The 12,672-nt window shown below is 52.5% G+C and overlaps 1 protein-coding gene across 1 annotated transcript in view; it reads left to right on the top strand.

The window, feature by feature from the left end:
* Positions 1-12,672, top strand: part of TMPRSS9 (transmembrane serine protease 9) — a 35,219-nt gene that overhangs the window by 18,298 nt on the left and 4,249 nt on the right. The window contains exons 9-13 of the mRNA XM_030935762.1: positions 1,771-1,907; positions 5,102-5,420; positions 7,107-7,278; positions 7,989-8,260; positions 9,734-9,870. Of these exons, the coding sequence (XP_030791622.1) occupies positions 1,771-1,907; positions 5,102-5,420; positions 7,107-7,278; positions 7,989-8,260; positions 9,734-9,870 (1,037 nt within the window). The remainder of the gene's footprint in view (positions 1-1,770; positions 1,908-5,101; positions 5,421-7,106; positions 7,279-7,988; positions 8,261-9,733; positions 9,871-12,672) is intronic.

Raw genomic sequence — 12,672 nt, forward strand, 5'->3', positions numbered from 1 at the left:
AGTGAACTCAGGCAGGCGGGTGGGCAAATAACGCAGAAAAGGGCCGGGTGTGGTGGCTCACACCTGTAATCCCAGCACTTTTGGAGGCTGAGGCGGGCGGATCACGAGGTCAGGAGATTGAGACCATCCTGGCTAACACGGTGAAACCCCGTCTCTACTAAAACTACAAAAAATTAGCCGGGTCCGGTGGCGGGCACCTGTAGTCCCAGCTACTCGGGAGGCTGAGGCAGGAGAATGGCGTAAACCCGGGAGGCGGAGCTTGCAGTGAGCCGAGATCACGCCACTGCACTCCAGCCTGGGCGACAGAGCAAGACTCCGTCTCGAAAAAAAAAAAAAAAAAGCCAGGCATGGTGGTGAGCACCTGTAATTCCAGCTACTCAGGAGGCTGAGAACTGCCTGAACCCGGGAGGCAGAGGTTGCAGTGAGCCAAGATTGTGTCACTGGACTCCAGCCTGGGTCACAGTGGGAGACTCTGTCTCAAAAAAAAAAAAAATAATAATAATAATGCAGAAAAACACGGTGGGTCTGCATTATTCTCTGATTCTGTATTCACAAATTCCACTGCTTGCTAAGATATATTTATAACCCATCATTGATGCTACTGCGATTTTTTTTTTTTTTTTTTTTTTTTTTTTTTTTTTTTTTTTTTTTTTGAGATGGAGTTTTGCTCTTGTTGCCCAGGCTGGAGTGTAGTGGTACGAACTCTACTTACTGCAGCCTCCACCTCTGGGTTCAAGCGATTCTCCTGCCTCAGCCTCCTGTGTAGCTGAGACCATAGACATGCGCCACCACACTCAGCAACTTTTTTTTTTTTTTTTTGTATTTTTAGTAGAGACGAGATTTCACCATGTTGGCCAGGCTGGTCTCAATCTCCTGACCTCATGATCCTCTCACCTCGTCTTCCCAAAGTGCTGGGATTATAAGTGTGAGCCACCTCACCTAGCCAAAAAATTGATCTTAATGTACTGAAATGCACATCTAAATAGCCACACGTGGCCAGTGGCTACTGCATTGTGTGGTGTAGTTTCGGGGTGGTCAGTCAGTCACAAGATGACTGACAGAGGGAAGTGGATCCAGTGAAGAAAAATAAGGTGGGGGTGGGGGCTGCAGCTTTAAATAGGGAGGTCAAGAGATACCTCCTGGAGAGAGGAGATGAAGGAGGAAGTCAGGCAGATTCTGCAGCGACAAGCATTTCGGGCAGCAGGAACAGCATGTGCAAAGGCCCTGGGGTGGGAGGACAGCAAGGCAGCACCCGGGGCTGGAGTTGATGTGACCTGATTTAATGTTTAGCAAGAGTTGTGCTGCCTGCTGGGTTGGGAATGGATTTCAGTTGGGTGGGACCAGAGTGACACAGGTGAGTGAGGAACAGCTGTAATGACCTGGGCAAGGATGGGCATGAGACAGGGGCTGATTCTGGGTATTTCTGGGGGCTGACTTGAGGCCGACTTGGAATTTGAAGACTGTGGATCTGGAAGGAGGGGTCTGAGATCCCTGAGATGGGGAATGCTGAGGGTGGAGCTTGTGGAGGGGCGATGAGGATCTCGGGCTGGGGGTGTTAAGTCTGATGCCTCTTCCTTGTCCAGGCAGAGAGTGTTACCAGGTGGGGTGTTTACCTTTTGCAGTTTCAGAGCCAGGTGTTGTAGGCGGCCACGCTTGCAGCTGGGGAACCTGAGGGAGACTAGGAGAGGAGATGTCCTTCAGCCTCCCAGCTCAAAGTGGCTGCCAGGGCTCCGGCACTCTCACCCTGCTTTTCTCTCCCCATCGGACCAGTGGTCAAGCCAGAGGTGCTGCAGAAAGCCACTGTGGAACTGCTGGACCAGGCACTGTGTGCCAGCCTGTACGGCCACTCACTCACTGACAGGATGTTGTGCGCTGGCTACCTGGACGGGAAGGTGGACTCCTGCCAGGTGAGCCCCCGACGCCCCAGACCCCAGAAAAACACAGAAATAGCGTGTTCAAATGCTGAGCAATTCATAGATATCTGGATGTCCGTTCTTGATGAATTTTAAAGTAGTTGGGACTGAGAGAGGCAGGTGCTGCTTAGAAGATCTTCCATAAGCTCTAACCTGACTGCACTTCCTCCTCTACCCTCCATGGCTCCCTGCTCCCTCCCAGTAGGCCCCAGGTGTGTGCCACAGAGGCTGGGGTCCCTGTGTAATCTCCCTGGCCACGATGGGGTCCCTGTGTAAATCCCCCGGGTGCCCTCTAAACCGGGACTTGTATGGGGACACAGATGCTATTACCAGCACCAGGCCTGATACCACGTGCCACCCAAGAAACACCTCTTGTATGAATGATGCCAGCATATACCCTGGGCATCAGATTCTCTCCAAATGTATGGGAAAGGTTGGTCTATGGGAACCCCATGGACTCTTGCCCCTGGGTAGTCAGCTGGGCCAAGAGCGACCTGCAGGCTCAACTCAGGAAGTTTCCAGGGCTGGGCGCTGTGGCTCATGCCTGTAATCCCAGCACTATGGGAGGCCGAGGCGGGCAGATCACTTGAGGTCAGGAGTTTGAGACCAGCCTGAGCAACATGGTGAAACCCCGTCTCTACTAAAAATACAAAAATTAGCTGGGCATGGTGGCGGGTGCCTGTAATCCCAGCTACTCGGGAGGCTGAGGCAGGAGAATCATTTGAACTGGGAGCCGGAGGTTGCAGTGAGCTGAGATCGCAACATTGCACTTTAGCCTGGGCGACAAAGCAAGACTCTGTCTCAAAAAAAAAAAAAAAAAGAAAAAAAAGAAAATTGGGCCACTCAAAGTTGCCTCTGCTGTTTACCTGGAACCTTCTTTTTTTTTTCTTTTTTTTTTTTAGATGGAGTCTTGCTCTGTCGCCCAGGCTGTAGTGCAGTGGCATGATCTCAGCTCACTGCAACTTCTGCCTCCCAGGTTCAAGCGAGTCTCCTGCCTCATCCTCCAGAGTAGCTGTGATTATAGGTGTGCGCCACCACACCTAGCTAATTTTTGTATTTTTAATTAATTAAGACAGTGTCTTGCTCTGTCACCCAGGCTGGAGTGCAGTGGCACCATCTTGGCTCACTGCAACCTCCACCTGCCAGGTTCAAGCGATTCTCGTGCCTCAGCCTCCCAAATAGCTGGGATCACAGGTGCCTACCACCACACCTGGCTAATTTTTGTATTTTTAGTAAAGACAGGGTTTCGCCATGTTGGCCAGACTGGTCTCAAAATCCTGGCTTCAGGTGATCCGCCCACCTCATCCTCCTAAAGTGCTGGGATTAGAGGTGTGAGCCACCACGCCCAGCCGACAATTACAATTTTTGTTTTCAATGTATCTCATTGTTCTTTCTTCTTTCAGCCACTTGGTCTTGTTTTGCAGTGTTCTGTTCTTGTTTCATGGACACCATTTCTTCTTTTTCTCTGAGGATCGTAATTTAATCCCAGTTATGGTTCTTCTATATTCTATGTTTGTGATTAACTGTATTTCAGGCAAACATAAGTTATTCTGTTGTAACTGAGTGTCTTTATTTCATGGAGATTGGAATCCCTCAAATGGTGCTTAAGAATGAAAGGCCGAGTGCAGTGGCTCACACCTGTAATCCCAGTACTTTGGGAGGTTGAGGCACCCAGGTCTCTTGAGGCCAGGAGTTTGAAACCAGTCAGGGCAACATAGCAAAACTCTGTCTCTACAAAAACAAAAACAAAAATTAGCCGGGTTTGGTGGTGCATGCTTGTAGTCCCAGCTACTTGAGAGGCTGAGGTGGGAGGATTATGTGAGCCTGGGAGGTGGAGGCTGCAGTGAGCCAAGATCGCAGCGCTGCACTCCAGCCTGAGTGACAGAGTGAGACTCCATCTTAAAAAAGAAGAAATGGAAAATTTAAACATGTCACTCAATTCTTGATGTGATCTCATATTTGCTATTCACTTTCTCTTGGTGGGGGACATTAACACCTTGTGTTCTTGGATTCTCTGTCCCCTTTCAAGGGACCAAAGACCTCCTGGTCTCACTGATCCTTTGTGGCTGCCCAAATCCCTTTTCTACCCCAACCAACCCAGGTCCTCTTGAGAAAGCTTTCTCTGTTGTCCAGCTTCCGCACACGGGCTGGGCTGCCGCTTCCCTCTGTCGGCCTCTCGTCATGCTTCATGGCTTCAGTCCACCGCCAGGACCTCCCCTGCCTAAGTTTTTAGCATGGTTGTGGACTCCTGTCTTTTTTGTGTATTCCTTTGTTCTTGTTTCTAAGGGCTGGCGGGTGAGGAGAAGATAGGGAGACACTGCTACACGTGCTTCGATGGCCATACTGAAGCCAGAAGCTGGAGAAAATGATAGGAATAAGAGAGGGCTCGTCTTTAAGAATGTAAGAGTCGGCCGGGCCCGGTGGCTCACCTGTAATGCCAGCACTTTGGGAGGCCGAGGTGGGCAGATCACTTGAGGTCAGGAGTTCAAGACCATCCTGGCCAACATGGTGAAACCCCGTCTCTACTAAAAATACAAAAAAAAAAAAAAAAAATCCCAGCTACTTAGGAGGCTGAGGCAGGAGAATCACTTGAACCTGGGAGGCGGAGGTTGCCGTGAGCTGAGATCGTGCCACTGCACTCCAGCCTGGGCAACAGAGCAAAACTTCTGTCTCAGAAACAAAAACAAAAAAAAACACACACAGAATGTAAAAGTCAGGGTGAGCTGGATATGGGTAGGTAAAAAATGGTGAGGCCGCATGAGTGAGAGCAGATGAAGCAATGTTTCATTGGGAGCAACGCTGCAGCTACCAGTGAGATATCTGGAGGCACCCGCATGGCAGTCATACTGTCAGCCTAAGCAAGTGGTGACATTATCAAAGATCTACTGGGTTAAGAAGAGGAGGGGATGTTACTTATTTGGGTCATGTTCCAGATGTAGGACTGAAAGACATCTTGGAGATCCTATAGTCCAACTGTCTTGGGTGGTGGTGGTGGTTTTTTTTTTCCTTCCTCCACAGAAGAGGAAAACAGGTTCTGAGATGTGAATGATCAGCCCACAAGTGCTCTGTGAGCTCGGGTGGAGAGAGGTCCTGGCAGTCCCAGCTCAGAGCTCCTTCTTGGGCCTCGCAGCCCTGGCATTTGGACTGGCTGCTGCCGACCCATCCTGAGGGTGTGTTTGGTTTCCTAGGGCGACTCAGGAGGACCCCTGGTCTGCGAGGAGCCCCCTGGCCGGTTCTTTCTGGCCGGCATCGTGAGCTGGGGAATTGGGTGTGCAGAAGCTCGGCGTCCGGGGGTCTATGCCCGAGTCACCAAGCTACGTGACTGGATCCTGGAGGCCACCACCAGAGCCAGCATGCCTCTGGCCCCCACGGTGGCTCCTGCCCCCGCCGCCCCCAGCACGGCCTGGCCCACCAGTCGTGAGAGCCCTGGGGTCAACACCCCCACCAAATCCACGCAGGCCCCCAGCACTGTGCCTCTTGACTGGGTCACCGTTCCTAAGCTACAAGGTATTTTCGGGGCAGAAAGGTAGAAGATGATGTACGCGCCTATCTTGATTTAGGGAGAATTGATATCATCATAGTATTTTCATAATTTTGGGTCTTCCTGTTCAAGGAAAGGTCACGTGTATCCATTTATTCCCATCTTCTGTTGCGTGTACCCTCATGGTATCTTTCTGTCCATAGGTCTTGCCCATGTCTTGCTAACTATGGCGATCTATCAATGGAATACTTTTTTTTTTTTTGAGAGAGTGTCTCACTCTGTTACCCAGGCTGGAGTGCAGTGGCATGATCTTGGCTCATTGCAAGCTCCACCTCCCGGGTTCAAGCGATTCTCCTGCCTCATCCTCCCGAGTAGCTGGGATTATAGGCATGCAACACCACACCCAGCTAATTTTTGTATTTTTAGTAGAGATGGGGTTTCCGCATGTTGGTCAGGCTGGCCTCGAAGTCCTGACTTCACAATCCGCCCACCTCAGCCTCCCAAAGTGCTGGGATGACAGGCGTGAGCCACCGCGCCCGGCCTGGGATACTTCCTATTGTATTTACAAATAGCTTGTACCCAGACAACTTGTAGGATTGGCTGGGCGCGGTGGCTCATGCCTGTCATTGCAGCACTTTGGGAGACTGAGGCGGGAGGATCGCTTGAGGTCAGGAGTTCAAGACCAGCCTGGCCAACATGGTGAAACCCTACTAATTTTTTGTCTCTACTAAAAATTAGCTGGGCGTGGTGGAGGACACCTGTAATCCCATCTACTCAGGAGGCTGAGGCAGGAGAATCGCTTGAAGCCAGGAAGCTGCGGTTGCAGTGAGCCGACATGGCGCCACTGCACTCCAGCCCGGGTGATAAGAGCACAACTCCATCTCAAAAAAAAAAAAAAAGAAAAAACTTGTAGGACTGTATCTGTTTCCAAAACCTGTCAGTTGCTTTCATACACACACACACACACACACACACACACACACACACACACATTTTTTTTTTTTTCTGAGACAGAGTTTCACTCTTGTCGCCCAGGCTGGAGTGTAGTGGTGCGATCTCGGCTCACTGCAACTTCCACCTCCCGGTTCAAGTGATTCTCCTGCCTCAGCCCCCTGAATAGCTGGGATTACAGGCGTGCATCACTATGCTCGGCTAATTTTTGTACTTTTAGTAGAGTCAGGGTTTTGCCATGTTGGCCAGGCTGGTCTCGAACTCCTGACCTCAGGTGATCTGCCTGCCTTGGCCTCCCAAAGTGCTGGAATTACAGGTGTGAGCCACTGCGCCCGGCCATGCTTCATTTCAGTTCACCTACACCCCATACTCTGTTCCGAAACCCCATAGCAATCGTACCCCTTCCTTTTCTGAGCTGCCCCATGGTCTCCTGGAGTGCAGCCCTGTCTTTGCAAGGAGCCCCTAAACCCGGCGTTGTGGGCTGCGGGCCTGTGGCGGGGTCTGTTGCGGGGGGTCCTCAGGCTGACTGGGCTGCTGCTGTTTTCTTAACTTCCGTCCCCCAGGCTAGGCCACGAACTTGCTGCAAGACCTTGGGCAAACTATGGACACCTCGAAGCCTCCACGGCTTCCTCTGTGGAATGGGTGGGATTGCGGCCCCTTTAGGGCCTGGCTGCAGTTGGTGTCCTGGGACCCTGCCCAGCCCCATGCTCCCATCCGAGCAGGCCAAGATCCCCAGACCTGGTCCTGTGTCCCCCTTCCAGAATGTGGGGCCAGGCCTGCAATGGAGAAGCCCACCCGGGTCGTGGGCGGGTTCGGAGCTGCCTCCGGGGAGGTGCCCTGGCAGGTCAGCCTGAAGGAAGGATCCCGGCACTTCTGTGGAGCGACTGTGGTGGGGGACCGCTGGCTGCTGTCTGCCGCCCACTGCTTCAACCAGTAAGCCCCGCCTCTTCCAGGAAGGCTGCCCGGTTTCCCCTCCTCACCAGCCCCTCCCTGTCAGAAACCATCCTGCTGGGGCTGCCTCATGGTGCCCCCCCACCCCTCGCTCCACCCCGGGGAGCAGCCCTTCCTCTCCTGAGGGCAGCTGAGAGACAGGAGGGAGCCGGTGCCCAGGCTTCTGAGGACAAACAGGGCCTAACCAGGGGAGGGGAAGAGGGTTCCTTCCCCACTGCTTGCTACCCAGGCAGCATTTATCTTGGAGATTCCCAGGCACAGTGGCCCACATCCGTGGTCCCAGCTACTCAGGAGGGTGAGGCAGGAGAATTGCTTGAGCCCAGGAGGTCGAGGCTGCAGTGAGCCTGATGGTACAACTGCACTCCATCTGGGGCAGCAGAGCGAGACCCTGTCTCAACAAAAAGACTCATAAAGCTGTAGGGGGTTGGGAGGGCTCTGGCACAGGTGTAGAAAATGAAGCCTGAGGGTCCCCTGACTTGCCCAAGGTCCCCCAACTCGGGATCCTTTTCAGGAGGAGCCTGGCAGCCCCTCTTCCCCTGGTCCTCCTCCATGGAGCCGAGGGTCAGAGGAATGGTCCTGGGGCCCAGGCAGCCCTGTGTGGCTTTCCGGGGGAGTGCATCAGCCCTGTCCGTCCCCCAAGAAGGCGGGCATGTGCTGAAGGGCGGGCACGTGTGAGGGCCCTGTCTCCACAGCACGAAGGTGGAGCAGGTTCGGGCCCACCTGGGCACTGCATCCCTCCTGGGCCTGGGCGGGAGCCCGGTGAAGATCGGGCTGCGACAGGTGGTGCTACACCCCCTCTACAATCCTGGCATCCTGGACTTCGACCTGGCTGTCCTGGAGCTGGCCAGACCCCTGGCCTTCAACAAATACATCCAGCCTGTCTGCCTGCCCCTGGCCATCCACAAGTTCCCCGTGGGCCGGAAGTGCATGATCTCCGGATGGGGAAATATGCAGGAAGGAAATGGTGAGTCCTGCCCCGATCGAGGGGAATGGTGGATTTATTCTCCAGGGCCTGGCCTGGGGAGGACCAGGATGGGCATCTCTTACCTGGACCTTAAACCAATTCCATGGCACAGGGACCTCTGTGGCTGATTCCTTTGTCTTTAGTCCCACTGCCCACACACCACTCACCTCCCCATTCCATCTGGGGGCAAAATCTGGCCTTTGCCTGTTTGTATAAATAAAGTTTTATTGGAACAAGGGCCACGTTCTCACATCAACAGACTGTCTATGGCTGCTTTCCTGCAATAGCAGCAGAGTTAAATACTTGTGACAGAGACTGGCCTTTAAAGTTGAACATATTTATTTATTTATTTATTTATTTATTTATTTATTTATTTATTTATTTATTTTCGAGATGGAGTCTCGCTCTGTCTCCCGGGCTGGAGTGCAGTGGCTGGATCTCAGCTCACTGCAAGCTCCTCCTCCTGGGTTCATGCCATTCTCCTGCCTCAGCCTCCCGAGTAGCTGGGACTACAGGCGCCCGCCACCTCGCCCGGCTAGTTTTTTGTATTTTTTAGTAGAGACGGGGTTTCACTGTGTTAGCCAGGATGGTCTCGATCTCCTGACCTTGTGATCTGCCCGTCTTGGCCTCCCAAAGTGCTGGGATTACAGGCGTGAGCCACCGCGCCCGGCCCTAAAGCTGAACATATTTAAATTCTCGGGCCATTTATAGAAAACGTTTGCTGGCAGCCACACGCGGTGGCTCACACCTGTAATCCCAGCACTTGGGGAGGCTTCAGCCAGTGGATCTCTTGCAGTCAGAAGTTTAAGACCAGCCTGGCCAACAGGGCAAAACCCCGTCTCTACTAAAAAAAATACAAAAATTGGCTGGGTGCGGTGGCTCACGCCTATAATCCCAGCATTTTGGGAGGCCGAGACGGGCGGATCACTTGAGGCCAGGAGTTCGAGACCAGCCTGCCAAACATGGTGAAAGCCCATCTCTACTAAAGATACAAAAATTAGCCCGGTGTGGTGGCGCGCGCCTGTAATCCCAGCTACTCGGGAGGCTGAGGCAGGAGAATCACTTGAACCCGGGAGACGGAGGTTGCGGCGAGCTGAGATCACGCCATTGCACTCCAGCCTGGGCAAAAAGAGTGAAACTCCGTCTCAAAAAAAAAAACAAAAAAAACAAAAAAAAACTTCCCACCCCAACAGTTAATGCTTCCCTTGACCTCAGAATGGCCTCCTGCACATTACCCAGGTGCTAGGGCGGCAGCCCCATGGGGACAGGGGGGAGACTTTTGCGCTCTGAGTGAGGAATCCGAGGCCCACCTCCTTCTCACTTTGTGGCTTTGTATGATACCTGCAACTCTGAGCCCTGGTTTCTTCGTCTGTGGGGTGGGGATGCTGCATCTCGGCACTGTTAGAGGACCCGAACTGGAGCTGCTCTGAGGATCACTCTGCAAGTGGCCTTTCTGGGCTCTTTCCCTGGTAGCCACCAAGCCCGAGCTCCTGCAGAAGGCGTCCGTGGGCATCATAGACCAGAAGACCTGTAGCACGCTCTACAACTTCTCCCTCACAGACCGCATGATCTGCGCCGGCTTCCTGGAAGGCAAAGTTGACTCCTGCCAGGTAAGCATTCAAAGGGGGAAACCGGGCAGTATTTACATGAAATGCCCACACCAGTTCACCTGGCAGTTCTGTGTGTGCAGACCTAGATGTCTTCCCTTCCTTTCCTTCCCTCCCTTTCCTTCTCTCTCTTTCTCTCTCTCTGACGGAGTCTTGCTCTGTCACCCAGGCTGGAGTGCAGTGGCACGATCTTGGCTTACTGCAACCTCCGCCTCCCGGGTTCAAGCGATTCTCGTGCCTCAGCCTCCCGAGTAGCTGGGATTACAAGCATGTGCCACCATATTTTTGTATTTTTAGTAGAGACGGGGTTTCACCATGTTGGCCAGGATGGTCTCAATCTCCTGACCTCATGATCCGACTGCCTGGGCCTCCCAAAGTGCTGGGATGACAGGCGTGAGCCACGTACCCAGCCTAGATTTCTTTTTTTTTATTTTTTGAGATGGAGTCTTGCTCTGTTGCCCAGGCTGGAGTATAGTGGCATGATCTTGGCTCACTGCAACCTCTGCCTCCTGGGTTCAAGTGATTCTCCTGCCTCAGCCTCCCGAGTAGCTGGGACTACAGGCATGTGCCTCCACACCCGGCTAATTTTTGTATTTTTAGTAGAGACAGGGTTTCACCATGTTGGCCAGGCTGGTCTTGAACTCCTGACTTCAGGTGATCCGCCTGCCTCGGCCTCTCAAACTGCTAGGATTGCAGGACTGAGCCACTGCGCCCAGCCATAGCCACCATGCTCAGATTTCTGAAGGGCTCAACCGTGCACGCAAAGACAGAGGTTAATTTTCAGGCTCGGTGCAGTGGCTCATGCCTGTAATTCCAGTGCTTCAGGAGGCTGAGGTAGGATCAGTTGAGGCCAGGACTGCAAAACCAGTCTGGGTGACATAGTGAGACCCCATCTCTACAAAAATAAAAAAAATTGTCAGGCAGAGTGGCAGGTGCCTGTGGTCCCAGCTCCTTGGGCAGCTGAAGTGGGAGGATCTCTTGAGCCCAGGTGTTCTAGGCTGCAGCAAACCGTGATCACACCACTGCCCTCCATCCTGGGTGACACAGCAACACCCCATCTCAAAAAACAGACAGGCAGGTGCAGTGGCTCCTGCCTGTAATCCCAGCACTTTGGGAGGCACAAGTAGACAGATGACCTGAGGGTAGGCAGTTCAGGACTGGCCTGGCCAACATGGCAAAACTCCATCTCTACTAAAAAAATACAAAAATTAGCCAGGAAAGGTGGTGGGTGCCTGTAATTCCAGCTGCTCGGGAGGCTGAGGCAGACAGTATTGCTTGAGCCCAGGAGGCGGAGGTCACAGTGAGCCGAGATCATGCCACTGCACTCCAGCCTGGGCAACAGAGCGAGACTTCGCCTAAAAAAAAAAAAAAAAAAGGCATCAGATTTCAAAAGTAACTCTCAAGGTTAGATGCCACTATTACTAATCAATACAAAATACCAATGACAGTGTAAATGCCCATTCATAGGCAGTAGTTAAAAGAAAGGTGGTAAATAACCTGATGGAAACCTACCCAGCCCAAGTTCTCAAACAAGACTCCTGAGTTCAAATCCTGCTTCAGTTGCTGTGTGACCCCAGGCAAGTGCCTCAACCGCTCTGGGCCTCTGATCCTCATACGTAAAGTGAGAAACGTTAACAATGCCTGTCTTCTAGGAGTGTTGTGAGATCAGTGTCTTGCATAGTCTTTTCTTCCTATGTATTCATTATATTGTATTATTATTTTTGTGTGTGTGTGAGACGGAGTCTCACTCTGTCTCCCAGGCTGGAGTGCAGTGGCCGGATCTCAGCTCACTGCAAGCTCCACCTCCCGGGTTTATGCCATTCTCCTGCCTCAGCCTCCCGAGTAGCTGGGACTACAGGCGACCGCCACCGCGCCCGGCTAATTTTTCATATTTTTTAGTAGAGACGGGGTTTCACTGTGTTAGCCAGGATGGTCTCGATCTCCTGACCTCGTGATCCACCCGTCTCGGCCTCTCAAAGTGCTGGGATTACAGGCTTGAGCCACCACGCCCGGCCTGTATTCTACTTTTTAATCATACTCTCTATATAATCATATTCTATTTAAAAATACTCTCTATATCAATAAGCAATTCATAATAGCTTTTTATATTGAAAAGAATGTTGAGGCCAGGCCAGGTGGCTCACATCTGTAATCCCAGCACTTTGGGAGGCCGAGGCAGGCGAATCACCTGAGGTCAGGAGTTGGAGACCAGCCTGGCCAAGATGGTGAAACCCTGTCTCTACTAAAAATACAAAAATTGGCTGGGCGTGGTGGCAGGTGCCTGTAGTTTCAGCTACTCGGGAGGCTGAGGCAGGAGAATTGCTTGAACTCAGGAGGTGGAGGTTGCAGTGAGCCAAGATCGCGCCACTGCACTGCAGCCTGGGCAAGAGAGCATGACTCTGTCTCAAAAAAAAGGAAATAAGCCTGGCAGCTAATGATCAGGGGCTACTGCTAGGTGGTAGGACTATTGGTGGCTGTTATTTTTTTTTTTTTTTTTTTTTTTTTTTTTTTGAGGCGGAGTCTCGCTCTGTCGCCCGGACTGGAGTGCAGTGGCCCGATCTCAGCTCACTGCAAGCTCCGCCTCCCGGGTTTGCGCCATTCTCCCGCCTCAGCCTCCCGAGTAGCTGGGACTACAGGCGCCCGCCACCTCGCCCGGCTAGTTTTTGTATTTTTAGTAGAGATGGGGTTTCACTGTGTTAGCCAGGATGGTCTCGATCTCCTGACCTCGTGATCCGCCCGTCTCGGCCTCCCAAAGTGCTGGGATTACAGGCTTGAGCCACCGCGCCCGGCCTATTTTTAGAGTTT

Source organism: Rhinopithecus roxellana, chromosome 8 (assembly GCF_007565055.1).
Source record: "Rhinopithecus roxellana isolate Shanxi Qingling chromosome 8, ASM756505v1, whole genome shotgun sequence".
Taxonomy (NCBI): Eukaryota; Metazoa; Chordata; class Mammalia; order Primates; family Cercopithecidae; genus Rhinopithecus; species Rhinopithecus roxellana.